The following is a 14,703-nucleotide window of genomic DNA, read 5'->3' as shown; positions in this document are numbered from 1 at the left end:
AATTCTTTTTTTTTTAAAAACTGCCTGTTTAATTGTATTTAATTTGAGTTGCGACTTGGAGATCTTTTTGTTAAAAAAGGAGTCGTCTCATAGTTGATGAACATCTACTATATGCCAGAAATATCTTGTGCCCTTCTCAAAAGCAAGCAGCAGGGAGATGACTAATAACTTGTTACTCAATCTTCCACCACCTTGAACTGGGACCCACTTCTTGTTTGTGAATCTTCCCTTTCTCCTCCCTGGTGAATTACACATGGGAAGAAAGAGAAGATACCAAGAAGCAGGTAATAGGAAGTTTGCCTATAGCTTCTTTTCAACTTTGGAAAAATGTATAGAGGATATTTTTAGGCATTAATTAACCTTCTTTTCTGTACTGTTCAGTATTCTCCTAGCACTCAGCTAACCCATGACTGCTACTCTGGCATCAAATATATACATGTACATGTACATATACATATACACATACACATACATATAATGCACATGAATGTGTACACACACATATATGTATGTGTACACATGCAGACACACATACACTCACACACTGTTCCCACTGGGGAATCTTTAGATTATACACTTTGTTTTATGAGCTCTACATAGTTCTTAAAATTTAGTTTAGAGTTTTTTGCTAAAATTCTTAAATCCAAATTATCATTCTGACTCTTGCTTTTCATTTACCTGCATATTCTTGGGGAGAACACATCCTTTGGTCTTTTTTTTTTTTTTTTATATTCTTTCTTCTTGATGTTAAGATTGTCATTGTGGCTCACAGACTAGGAGTATCCAGCCCAAACTGGGGAAGTCGAGGTAGCCCTTCTAGAGTCAGTGACACTGATGCTGTCTCAAAAGATGATAGAATTCTCTGGGTGAAGAGAAGGCAGGGCATTGAAGGTAGAGGGAACAGCACAAACAAATATAAAATGTAAAGAGTGTGTGTTTGCTATATTTAGGGGATGGAAGTGTAGTTGGAACTAAGAGCATGTGGGGACAATATGCCACTTTAGAAATCATATAAGAAATTTCTATTTCAGGCTGAAGATGATGGGTTACTGTTGATGGACTTTAAATAGGAATGAGTAGTGTCGTATTCATAAAAATTTATTTTTTTTGATAGCTTTTTGAGAGAGATAAGATTAGAGGAAGGGAGGCCAGTTAAGAAGCAGTGCTGAATAAGTGAGCGATGATGAGACGTTGAATGAAGGCTACAATCGCAGTGCCGTGACTGCTTAATTGCCCGTATTTTCCTACTCTCTTTATCTCCTTCTTCTTTTCTGAATCTGATTATTCGCTGGCAAAGGCTTTGGAGTTTCATCTTTTTGGTGTCAGTTAAGTGATTTCCTGTGAGAGAATCTAAGAACCTTCTCCCACATGGACTAAGACTATGCTGGAAAACAGCAAAACGGAGTTTTTGTGTGGGAAAGAACAGTGTACAATTACCATCATGCGGGTGGATTTAGATTTCTAAACTGGATTGTTCCCATTTTGTCTGAAAATTGGAAATCCTGTGTTTTTGTTGACTGGGGGGTTCTGGTTAACTTCACAGGAGTGGGTGAGGAAGTACCTCATTCCAGGTTCGTCATGCACAGCTCACACCTGGACTTAAGTGCTTTGAGCCAAGATACTGCCTTTTCTAGCTTCGATTCTTGCTTTTCTCTTTTTCCTTCTCCTATTTGTAGATTTCTAACTACTTTGCTTTAGGATTTTAGCCAAATCCTTTGGAGAGCATCATCCTATTGTTATATCCATGGAAGAAAAAAATGAGATCCATTAATATTCATATTCAGATCAGATGTGATATTTTCTAATAGACTCTCTTTAATCAGATCCCCTTTCATTATATCTCTCTCCATTATGGAAATGTAACTCTTGAAAGAAGAAAGCCAATTTAGCCAGCATACATTTATTTACTACTTGGCATACAGGGATCTGCAGAGAGTGAGAGATAAAAATTTCATTGGTGGTTATGGAGAAGTAATTCTCAATATGGCGAATATTCTGTAACAGGCATATATACAAAGGGCCTTGGCAACACAGAGACATGGACTTTGGGTATAATTTCATGTGCTAGATGAATTTTAAACAATATTTAGTTTTATCTTTTTACATTGTTTTATTGGGGTATAACTTACATACAGTAAACTACACAAATCTTAACTGCATAATTTGTTGAGTTTTTAAAAAGAGGTCCATGTAAACACCACCCAGATCAAGACACAAGACTCTTCCATCATCTTGGAAACTTTCTGCGTGCCCCTTCTCCGTAGGGGTTTATGTTAGAATTGGGTCTTAAGATTTTAGTGTTACTGCTCTGATTATATTTTGGGGGAAAGAAAATTAAAATCAAGTACCTGAACATTTAAATTAGCATCTCTCTGCAATTAATTGCAGGCTTCTAATTCTTCATCTGAAGTCAAGGATCTATTGGAACAGAAAAACAAGTTGACCACAGAAGTAGCTGAACTTCAGAGACAGCTTCAACTAGAAGTCAAGGTATCTTTTTCCTTCGGATTATTTTTTTTTTTCCATTTCTATCTTGATCAATAAAGAATATATTAAGTACGTTAGGATGTCCAAGTGAAGTGAAAGCCAATTTTTTTTCACAAAAGAAATATTCCTCTCATTACAGAAGTAAATTCCTGTATTTTTGGCTCCTGCTATCCAAAGAATTTTTTTTTTTTTTTTAAAATAACCAGCATATTGAGACTGCTTTGACAGACTCAAAAAACAAAGAAACACTGTTGGATTCAGGCAGGCCAGTAGGAAACTAAGTGCATATAAAAATATCTAAACTAAGTAATAGAAATAGCTCTATGAGGCATAGCTGTATTAATATTTCTCTTTTGGAAGTATTACAACTCGTTAAATATTTAATCTTTCTAGTTGCAAACTCCTATGCCTTAATTATGTAGTGTGAATAATAATAATGTAGTTGTTTAATAATATAAGTGCAAAGATATGGAGTCCTTCATTCAGAGTTTAGAAGTAGACTTCTCTAGGGTTACATTAATGTATAGTGAAGTACTTTAAAATCACATGTATTCATATTAGAATCAACAGAACATTAAAGAAGAAAGAGAGAGGATGAAAGCAAACTTAGAAGAGCTTCAGAACCAACATGACAGCAAGGTGGAAGAGAACTCCTTGCTGCAGCAGCGACTGGAAGAAAGTGAAGGGGAGCTCCGGAAAAACTTGGAGGAGTAAGTTCTGACAAAGAGCCTGTGTCCTTCTTGTGTTCTGCATCCGATGTAGCCAAACCTTTTTGTTCATTTAGTATATTTAGAGGGGCTTCTGACTCTTCCTTTGCTCCCTCTTATCCTTGTAAAATTGCAAAACTGATAACATGTATAGACTGGTAAGCAGAAAGGTTAATGATTTAAAAAAACCTTTTGTACACCTTAAAGCATGTCTTGTAAAGTTGCAGTCCTTAGAATGGATCTCATGCAGGTAAGCGAGAAGCAGGGAATATCGAGTGGTGGTATCTAAAGACTTAGATTTCAAGGGGCCTGGGCCCAGCCTCCAAAAAGCACCTGTCACTTGTCCTCCATAATCTCCCAGTTTGTGAATTTTATCCTGGATGGTGCTGGTCTCTCTGACCAGAGCTTATATTCCTGTTGCGTCTTCAGAGATGGAAATTCAAGCCCAAGAGGACCCTGCCATTGTGTTATATTATAATCTGTGACAAAAGGATCTGAATGAAACAAAGGTCCGAAAAGGTACAGTGCTGTGAAGCCCTGTGGATGTGATGGAAACTTTAAACAAAATTTTAAGTGGGAGTGAAATCTAGAGGGAAATTCAAGAAAAATAGGATATTATGTAGTTAAAGCATTTAATTGCCTTTGTAGTTTCAGTGGTGTAGTTTTTGATTTTAAAACATTCTTAGAGGTTAATTTTAGAAAAGAAGTTGGTAAAAAAAAAGATCAGAAAATTTAGATATAGTAGAGACTTTACAAAATAAAAAGGTAGAATAGTTGTGAATTTGATTTAGAGCAGAGGTTGGCAAACTTTTTGTCAGGTAGTAAATACTTTATGGTTTATAAGCCATGTGGTCTTTGTGGGAACCACTCAATTCTGCCATTGTATCTTGCAAATTACTGTAAGCAATACATAAATGAATGAACATGGCTATATTCCAATAAAACTTTATTTACAAAAATAGGCAGTGGGCCAGATGGGCCTATAGGCCATAATTTGTTGACTCTTGTTCTACAGTACAGGGAGGAAGCAGAGAATGGGAGAGGTTCCTCGGGGCTTTAGATGACTCTGCTTGACCCTCTGAAGGTCTGAAAACAGACTGGGTGAAAATAAGGAGAGCCCAGGAGAGTCTCTCTGACAGACTTCCTTTCTCGTCAGGTTGTTTCAGGTGAAGATGGAACGGGAACAACATCAGACTGAGATCAGGGATCTCCAGGACCAGCTCTCAGAAATGCACGATGAACTGGACAGTGCGAAACAATCTGAGGACAGGGAGAAGGGGGCTCTGATTGAGGTAAGGAGACTGTGGGGTCAGGTGACAAGATAGGCCCCATCTGCTTGAAGAGGATGAGATGGTGGAGGGTGGGTGGAGACTGAGTGCTACGAGCCATATTCTGTTTTGTGCATTTGTTCCACCTGTGCCTATGGTTAGTTTCTGTAAGAGCATTGTAAATAATAGCTTTTAAACATTGTCTTAGGAGCATTTTTAACCATGCAGAAAAGTAGAAAGACTAATGCATTAATTTCCATAGAGCCCCAACCCAGATCCAATAGTTGTCAATATTTTGCCATATGTATTCCACTTATTCATTTGTCCATTCATTCATCCGTTTTTTTTCATGTATCCATTTATTCATCTTTGCTGAACCATTTCAAAGTAAATTACAGATAATACTACTCCTTACTCCTAAATTCTTTAGTATGCATGTTTGAAAAATTAAGGGTTCTTGTCGCCTAAAAAATTTAATAATTCCTAAAATGTATTATATATAACAATAATTCTAATACGTGGCCCTTTGTCAGAGGATAGTGGAACAAGTTAATGGACACCATAAGAAAATAATCAGACAAATCTGTGGGGCATTGCTCTAGTCTTTTCAGAAGATCAATGGGATGGGAAAAAAAGAGCAGAGAGTAGGGGGTAGGGGGGCATGGGGGCTATACTAAGATAAATGAACTCTGAGAGAGATCGATGAAGGTAGTGTGGGATTCTTGATTGGATTCTCGCTTGGAGGAGGGGGACAGAACTTATGTCTATATCCTTTTCGGTATTTTGGTATTTGCTATAACATTACCATCACCTGTATTTTTGGCAGAGTTTTGAAATTTAGTTCCTTATGAGCTTTGGTTTGCAGGAACAGCCCAAGAAATAAATGATACTCAATTTAGACCAAAACAAAAACAAAACAAAACAAAAAAAATCAAGACTTAAAGGTACCTTGTCATTACTGAACTTTCATTTTCTGCTGCTTTCCCCCAAGGGCTTAGGTCTTTTTTATGTCCCTTTCTTGGGGTTAAAAGCTGCTGGCTCCTAAGTCCCTGTAGCTCCCTGTTAAGTGTCAGCTGTCAATTGTTTTCTCACTCCTTCCTTGTTTAGTTTTGAAGTTACTCCTCAGGAAGGATTTGAGTTCCTGCTCTTTAGAACTTTGCCTCTCTTCCCTATGACTTGGCAGAGAGCACAGTGCTTGTGGCCCACGGGAGTTCTCATGAATTTGTTTTTCACATGGGTCTAGGGGAATCATTCTCTTCTCCCCACACAACCATTTCTCTGTCCCTGTTTAGACCTTTTCGCCTGAGAAGGCATCAGATCTGTTCTTTACCACCTGGTGTTTCTCTTTTTATCCAAGGATTCCTTAAAAACCACCATATTCATGATATTATACTGCTTCTCATGGCTCTGCCTTTTTCTCAGAGCTTAGAGTTACAAAGATGAGGTGTATTAGAATGGGGCTTTGAGAATATATACATTTATCGCTGAAATATGAAAACAACATAACTTGAAATTTAAAAATGGGGTGGGTGGAAAAACATATTTTTCTAACATCTTAACGACTATTTTTATTTCTACATTTTCTACTTGCCTCCTTACCCTCTGATCGGTTTCATCTACCCATGTATCATATAAGGAACAATTACAGTGTCCCTGCAGTTTTGATACCTGTTTTTAAAAGTTAGTATGTCAGAAATATTTTTTTCTCAGGATACCTTGTATTCTTTAAATTTCATTTATTTATTTATTTTAAAAAATTAAATTTTTTTTTTTTTTTTGCCTATAGCATCCAGTATTTCTAGGTGGTCTCCCATCCAAGTACTAACCAGGCCTGGCCCTGCTTAGCTTCCAAGATCAGATGAAATCGAGCATGTTCGGGGTGGCATGGCCATAGACTGAAATTTCATTTTTAAGGAGATAAATCACAATATATTTAACCATCCTCCTGTATTTAAGTTGTTTCTTTTTTTTAAGTTATGAAAAAGTATGGTGAACATTTCTTACATGTATCCTTTTACTTCTTTAGAAGAATATCCTAAGGATAATTTTCCAGAAATGATGTTACTGTGCAGTTTATGGCTTTTAATAAAAATGTAGCTTCAGAAACAAATTTAAATAGAAGGTAAGGCTTTGCCGTATTCTATGATTCCTTGTGGGTACACTTCATTGATTCTAAAAGGGAAAGATGTTATGTTAGCTATTGAGAAGTCCTTTAAGTTGCCCAATTTTCCCAGTAAGTTCAATTTATGATTGTTATTAGCCCTTTCCCTCAATACCCTCTATTCTTTTAAATAACTTTAAAACTAAAATTCCTTATTTTAGCACACTTTACCTTACTCTATTTTTGTATCTCTCTTTCTTCTACTAGCCAGCTGATTCAATAACATATTGTCTTTGCTGCTGCTTTCATTTATTGACTAGCCCAGTGCCAGGCAACAGAGCAAATGAATAAATTTCAGCATTTATATTATTTTAAAAATGGCACTATTTTAAGAAAAGGAAATAATTCTGAAATGAGCTATATGCTTCTTTGCCTCTTTAAACACACTATACTGTGCCTATATTAATGAACAAAATTTAATTAATTAGTTTATTGACATTTTATAGTGGTAATTGGATGAAGAGGTGGGCCTTGGTTTTGGTGACGTATTTTCAGGCAGAGGCTGATAAGGAGAGCAGGAAAGAGAAACAGAACACATCTTTTCTTAAACATACTCCTGATACTACTGGCTTTCTGGTTGTCTCGTCCTGTAACAGGAAGTACATCATTTGCTGCTGCCTTTCTGAAGACTGAGTTAGGGCTCAATAACCTTTTCTATGCCAAAGTGGGATACTCTCCCTCTGGAAAGTCAGTCTCACTGTTTTTAATCAGTTTCCTTTGACTTGTCAACAATATTAAAACATGTTCTGTGGTTTCTCTATCATTAATAAAATAGACTCCATCTCCTTATCACTTTCAATTTATTCTTCATATCTTAATAAGAAGTGGTCTGGGGAATCTGATAACAGAGTACAGTTGTGGCCAAGTTTTCATGGCATTTGGCTTAGAACAGACACTTAAACGCAATGAACATTAAACGCTTGTGCTTTTGAATGTCTGAAAAAGGCTGAAGGCCCTATATTTTGTGAGGCATGAACAATGCACAAGAGTTTTCATGAAATCTCTTCTAATACTACTTTACATTTTGTTAAATAATATCGGGCCCCTATATGGAACCAGTAAAGTAACATTAAGAGAGAATAAAATAATTTCGAAAAAAGGAAAGAAAGAAGAAAGAAACAGTTTTCTCTGGATGAGCCATATAGTTGACTAACTAACAGTAGGACAATTTTTTTATTCTTAAACAGTTGATGGTTCTGAATTTTTATTTTTAACTCAAGTTACAAAAGTGGTTATAGAACAACTTCTTTGTCCATAAATGCGTTTGCCTCTATTCCAAAAGAAATGGGTAAAAACATCAGATGTCTAAGTGAAATGATAGTGGAGTTTTCCAGTTGCTGACCATCATCTTTGATGGGCTCCTGCAGTACTGACAGCTGGGCCTCACTCTAGCAGCCATGTGGTGTTTTATCCCTGGCATTTGCCAAGATGCAAGTCTTTATCAGTAAAATATTTTGGTTATGAAATTGTATTGATCTGGGGATAGACTGTGCTCAAAAATGAGGTCTCTAAAATAACATAAATTATTAACTTTTTCTCAATGCACCTGTTGTGATGTTACTGAACATTATACAAATTTTAATGAAAAAGCAACTAAAAAAATCACATTTCTCACCAACCCTGTTATCCTTTCTAGGCCAATTTTCTGGAAGAAAAAGATGGATAATTCTTAGTTAGCTACAGTTTTGTTGTAAAACCTTTTACTTACCTTTTCATTGAGCATGGGCCAGAGATAGGGACCCTGTGTAGAACCTCTGGGAAGCATTTATGCCGAAGAGGGTTTAGATCAGTATTTTCCTCGTTTTGACATGGAATGCTGTAAATAGATGGTGTGTGAAATAAAGCTCTCTGTGGGCAAGTAAGTTGCTGCTCTGGACATTCTGGTGTGTGCTTCTCAGTGCACCTGTCGTCCAGTGTTTTATAGCTGCTGTTAATAACAGCCGAGCCCCAGAGTGTACAGCACCTTCTTTTTCCTCTCAACTTTTCTTCCTTCTTGTCTTTTTAGGTTCTGGTCATGTTTCTTTGCTTTAGTTTAAAATCGTGGACCTTCTTACAGGCACTTCCAGACAAACACAGGTCTCTGTTCTGTTTGCATCTGAGAGATTGAGCACAGTGTAACTGCTTGCTCCGCAGCCCCTCCCGAGTGTGTAATTTTGTTGTCAGGCCTGCAGAGGCTGGGCGCTAAAGAGAACAGCCATTGGTATCTGATTTGGGTCCCAGTCTTGGCTCTGTTAAGTTATACCACTTATTAAGTTATGAAGTCTTGGGCGTGATAGCATCTCAGAGCTCCAGTTTTTTTTCGTTTTTGTTTTTTTTCATTTATGAACGAGAATAATAATATTCATGTCCCAGGATTTTGGGAAATGTTTAGCACAAGTCTTATTATGTAGCGAGTACCAAATGCAGTCAACTTTTATATGGACACTGAGTTTTTATCTCCTGGCTGTTTTCATGTAAGCAACTAACCTGGATGCGTGTAAGTTTTAGAAGCACTGATTCTGAATGGCCCAAGTTTTTCTTTGTTTTCTTTAATTGGAGTCTATAGAGGCATGTGCATGTCTAATGGTGTTAACTTTATATATTTTCTCTTCCTCCTTTGGCTTGGTATAATTGTTAATGAAGCCATTGAGGTAGTGAAGTGAAATTTTTGAAATCTGCACTTTTTGGTCTCTACCTTGGGAAACTTCAAGTGCTACTAAGTGATACGGTGAGGTGTAATCTGATTGGATTTAGGCAACATAGTCCACTTAAGCAACAGCCCCAGCCCCAGATAATAGCATGTCAGTGTAGAATGAACCATAGAAACCTAGGTTCTTGACATGCATTGACAGCGGAACACAAAAGGCAACTCAAAACACAGATATGTTCTGGAAAAGATAAGTGTGGGAAGAGGAACTGCCTTATCGTCAAAACAATTGAGAAACGTGTGAGAGAGCAGGAAACAAGGGTTAGATTCACAAGGGCTGTGGTGAAGAGGCTGGCAGGAGGCTTCAGGAAGACCTAAAAGAGGAGCCAATAGCAACAGAGACGGGGGGAGTCTCTATTACTGGGGGGATTGTGGGCGGGGGGAGGCTGGGCAGTGACAGCAGGACTGTCTCCTTTGATAAAATCAAGATGGGGTGTATTTTCATGAGATTTGCTTGTGTTCTGTGTTTGGTCCTTTGGAAAAGCCAGAGTTGCCCTAGCTACCTGGATGAATCTCTTGATGTTTCATCTGAGCTTATTAATCAATGCTTGTAGCTAGATTTTTGAAGGGCTAAATCTTGGTCTGTGCATTGCAGCTCTACCCTGGGATTGCAGAGGTTCCCCTGATTCATTGGATGTGAACGTCCTAAAGAAAAGGAAAGAAGTTGCACTGTCAGTTACACTTAAATCGATATGAATATTTTTATCCCTTCATCAGTGACACACTTCTTGAATGGAAAGTAGCTTATCTCTGAGGGCTCAGTTTCCTGGGTGGCAACCATTCCTCCGATTCCCCAGGAGTTCCCAGAGAACAGGATGTATATTTACTCAAAAGCCATCAGTGAAAAAGACTGGTTTAGAATTCTGGTATCTCCAGACTCCTGCTGTACTGCACATGTTAATACATTTATATGCAGAACAGACACATTCCCGATATCATTGATCCATTAATCAAAAATATAATAAATCAGATCTATATTTTTCTTTCAGGGAGCCGATGATATAGCAGAGGAGATAAGAAAATAAATATATAGACTGTAAGGTAAAAGTGTTAAGTGCTGTGCTAAGTACATCTAAAGAAAATGGGTATTCAAGAAGGGGATTCAAGGAAGACTTCTTGGAGGAGGTCATATTATATTTGAGTCTTCAGAGATTTTCTGAAAGGCAGAGAGAGGTGGGAATTGAGAGAGAAGAAGTTGCCATGTGGACAATGTCATAGAGACCAGAGGTGAGAGACTGGATGTGGGGAGCAGTTGGGTGGCTATTGCAAACCACCCGGGCAGGAGGTGCTGAGAGCCTAAACCAGGGAGGCGAGGGAAAGAATCGAAGATGTTCCAGAACTAACATTTTGGTCTTGAGCGACAAAGACAAAAGAGGTCAAGGTTGCTGCTAAGCTCCTGAGTAGGTGGTGCCATTCACAGGAATAATAAAACAAAGGAATAGGAAAGGAAAGAACATGATGAATTCACTGAAAAGAAAAATAAAACCTACTGAATTTGAGGTGCCCATGGGCATCCAGCTGGATGTGCCGAGCAGGTCATTAGAAGTGCAGGTCTGAATTTAGGTAAGAATTGGAGGTAAAGGTTTGGGAGTTATTTTATGTAAAATTAATAGTTGGAGAAAAATAGATGAGCCTGCCAAAAAAGAATAAAGAGTGCAAAGTTGCATTCTTGGGGATCATCTTAGCTTTTGGGAAGAGAGAGAGAAAAGCCAGAAAAGATTGTCACAGAAAAAGCAGCTTGAGGGAAGAAAACAGGAGAATGTAGTGTCTTTGAACTTCCAGGCAGAAGGGAATATTAAGGAGACAGGTGGGGAGGATCAAAGAGGGGTCAAGAAAAGTGAGGACTGAGAATAGACTATTCGATGTGGTGATTAAGAGGTCACTATGACCTTGGAGGGGGCAGTCTTAGTGGAGTAGGGACAAAAGCCATGTAAGCAAAAGATTAAGGAGTAGAAATTATACTTTTAAAAAGTTTGGTGGTAAAGCTTTTTTTCTTTTTTTTTTTCACCTTTGACTTAGGGGATTCTTAAATCCTATAGATACAAGGAAACAAAAGAACAAAATGACACACAAAAAAAGAGATAACTGATAGAGCAAAAACTTGGAGCAGGCTGGCAAGGGACAGACAGCTCATTGCAAAGTGGCTTCGTGTTGGGGAGAAGGCCTGAAGTTCAGGAAGAACTGGGGTGGGAGGAAGCTGAGGCAGTTGTGCCCAAGTCCTGGCTGAGGGTGCAGTAAGGGTGTCTGCAAGAGAGGGTGGGTTGTGAGCTGGAGGAGGTCTAGGACAAGGATGGCGAAGCGAAAGGAATTCCGGCTGAGCTTTTGGCAGAACACACTTGGGTCTAGGTAATGCGATTTGCTGTGGAACTCGTTGCCCCAGTTTTGGGACTTTCCTGATGAACTCTTAGCAGCTGAGGAATAAATGTGACTGTTTTGCCCTGCTCAAGTAGAAGGAGAATGGGGCAGGGTCAGCCCCAGCACTAGCATCATGGATTAAGGGTTCCAGGGGTGTGTGAAGTAAGTGAGGACAGCAAGTTGGCATGTCCTCCATGAAGCAACAGCACATAAAGGCCAACAGCAAGGGCCACGGGCCATTGCACGGAAATGAAATGAGGTGGAAGAGACAGACATGTCCCCTCAAAGCAATGAAAATTAAATCACTTACCCTTTCCCCCCTCAAATCTCAAAAAAGCTAAGATAGTCAAATCAAGGGGAACGATGGCCTCCGAGGAGTGAAAGGGGAGAGAAAGAGATGGCCTAAACTGATGTGTAGTGTGAGGAAGGAGCGAGGGCGAGGGCGAGGGCCGGTGACAGTATGGCCGCTCATCTGGGCGGCTGAACTGGAGGCGAGAGCAAGGCCGCTTGGCAAAGATGGTTAATCTCCACCCCCCTGGTCCTGTTCCTTTTCTTTAGGAACTCTTACAGTCAAAACAGGACCTTCAAGATCTGCTTATCGCCAAAGAGGAGCAGGAAGACCTTTTGAGGAAGCGGGAGCGCGAACTCACCGCCCTGAAGGGAGCGCTGAAGGAAGAGGTGTCCAGTCACGACCAGGAGATGGAGAAGCTGAAGGAGCAGTATGACGCCGAGCTGCAGGCCCTGAGGGAGAGTGTGGAAGAAGCGACCAAGGTGAGTTGACCCAACCGGTCAGTCAGACCATAGCGGGAGTCGGGATGGGGCAAGAGACGCTAGCTTGGGAACAGGTGACAGCGCGGGACCGCCTCTCCCACACCGATGCCAGTTGTCTTCCTTCCTGTTCGTTACAGAGTGAAACTCGGTTTCATCAGATCATGGAAATAGGGCCTGCTCACAGAGACTGAGCTCGACGGCGCTGCTGTCGGCTGTTTTAAGTCTGTAAACTTAACGTTTTTAAGGACATTGTTTAAATGCTGTGATGCAAGGTGGGAGTTACAGGCCCACGAGTGGACTCTAGAAGTTCTGTAGCCCCTTGAGGAGCAGAGATCTGGACTGCTCTAGGTGTTCCTACAGGTCAGAGGCCTGGGGCATCGTGTGGCTTTGCTAAAGGGGCAGGAGTGCAGACAGGACCCAGATTTCTGGAATCCTTCACCCCTGCCCTAGCCTGTTCCTTCTAACTTGTGAAGCCTTTTGTTAGACGATCTAGGTTCTTTGCTCAGCAAAGTTACGAGAGGGTTAATTGGCTGAATTGCCCAAACCCTTGCAAGATAAATTTTCTCTTAATTGAATTCTTGGCTCCTACAAATAGTTTCTAAATTATGTTGAAGTCTTTTGGTGCAGGGCTCATGTTGGCTGTTGAAGAAGAGAAAAGCAGTTTTGAAGGGAAAAATGCTTTGAAATATCATGCCATCTTTAGGGATAGAGGGGAATTACAGAGTATAATTTTTTTAGTCTCTGCAATGTATAGGTCAAGGATGATGTTTAAGAACTCTCGATATTGTTTGTTTATCCTGTGATGATTTCAGTGACAGCTCAGAGCTAGGAGGCCCTCCCTCCGCTAAGCTCCATAGTGATTCACTGATTTTCAATTATGGCACAGTAATTACAAATGACAGGAAGTGAAAGATGGGTTTGTTTGTTATAACAATAAAAAGTCTGGGAAATAGCCTGTTTGGGGTTATTATAACTGAGACAGTTTTTTTTTTTTAAAGTTTGATTTGCCTATCTTAGCTTCTTTTGAGATATAGTTTAGTTTGAGGGAGAAAAGCAAAACTGATTGAATTTTCATTGCTTTGAGGGGATGTATGTTTTTTCCACCTCATTTCCCTTCTGTGCTACAGCTCGATGTCCTTGCTATTGGCCTTTATGTGCTGTTGCTTCATGGGGGACATGCCAAGCAGCTGATGAGTAAAATGATTCTCCTTTGAGACCTTCATGTCTGTATCACCTCCAGACACTGCATCAAAGCTCGAGTTAACATGCTACATTCATTCATTGGCCGTAGCGGAGGATGGTGTTCAGGCATGTTTATAGTGATTTGACTCTAAGGAAAATTAAACTTGTGTCTTCCACCGTCACAGATATTATAAGTGGGGAAGGGAAACATGGTAGATGAAAGAGGGTATCTTTGTTATAGGAGTCGAGATAATTTGTAGAGGCGTAGGCTATTGCATTTTGACCCTTTTGAAGGTCAGTATTATATGTTGGTTCACAGCACTTTTGTTATGTCAGTTTAAGAAAGAAAACTGCATTGACCCACATCAGTCTGTGAAGGAAGTAACAGGTGAGTTAGCCAAGGCATATATCACTGGTAGAGAATGTAAGGTTTCTGAGCACCAGGAAGCTAACACAAAGAAATTCACCTTAACATCCAGGGAGGTGCGTTCCAGCAAGGCTCTTTGCCCTAGATCACAGTCTATACTGCTGCCAGCATCTATTTTTGTTGTTATTGTTTCAACAACTTGTTTGGCTTCCTGTTTCCCTAGACTTAAGTTCAAAATTATTAGCATGGGAGGCAATAAAAGTCCTTCTCTTCCTAACCTTGTCTCCAGAAAACTCCATATTATTTTAGTTCTCTCACCTCTTTGCATATGAGGAGTGACTTCCTTCCACTTTTCCGCCTGACCAACCTCTTCTCATCTTTCAGGGCCCTCCTCACATGTCCCCGCTTCTTTGGAGGTGCCCCAGATACCCCCACTCTCCTTGGTGGAATTAGCCCACCTTCCTTAGGGTTTCTGGTGCACCCTGGTTATTCCTCTACCAGGAGTGATTAGTTCGTATCATACTGTGTTGTAATTTATCATCATGTCTGAGGACTCCATTAGACTGAGCTTTTTAAGCACAGGGGCCATTTTTAACCCCACCCTCTTTTCCCCCTAGACTGGGAGTGGCAAACTCAAATACCTCAGGACCCAGATAAGGACATAAATGAATGAAGCTCTAGGTATGTTGTTGGGGTGACAGTAGGGCATGGTGGGCACT

General features: G+C 39.7%; 1 protein-coding gene and 1 pseudogene across 2 annotated transcripts in view; one reads left to right on the top strand and one right to left on the bottom strand.

Moving 5' to 3' along the window:
* Nucleotides 1–14,703, top strand: part of CGNL1 (cingulin like 1) — a 144,260-nt gene that overhangs the window by 57,676 nt on the left and 71,881 nt on the right. For both annotated transcript variants that reach the window (XM_039865487.1, XM_039865488.1), the window contains 4 exons: nucleotides 2,389–2,490; nucleotides 3,049–3,197; nucleotides 4,351–4,486; nucleotides 12,223–12,435. In XM_039865487.1, coding sequence (XP_039721421.1) covers nucleotides 2,389–2,490; nucleotides 3,049–3,197; nucleotides 4,351–4,486; nucleotides 12,223–12,435 — 600 coding nt within the window. The remainder of the gene's footprint in view (nucleotides 1–2,388; nucleotides 2,491–3,048; nucleotides 3,198–4,350; nucleotides 4,487–12,222; nucleotides 12,436–14,703) is intronic.
* On the bottom strand, nucleotides 6,240–6,358 carry LOC120604703 (uncharacterized; annotated as a pseudogene).

The sequence above is a fragment of the Pteropus medius genome, unplaced genomic scaffold (assembly GCF_902729225.1).
Source record: "Pteropus medius unplaced genomic scaffold, Ma_sr-lr_union100, whole genome shotgun sequence".
NCBI classification, from domain to species: domain Eukaryota; kingdom Metazoa; phylum Chordata; class Mammalia; order Chiroptera; family Pteropodidae; genus Pteropus; species Pteropus medius.
This window is presented reverse-complemented; position numbering and strand designations above follow the sequence as displayed.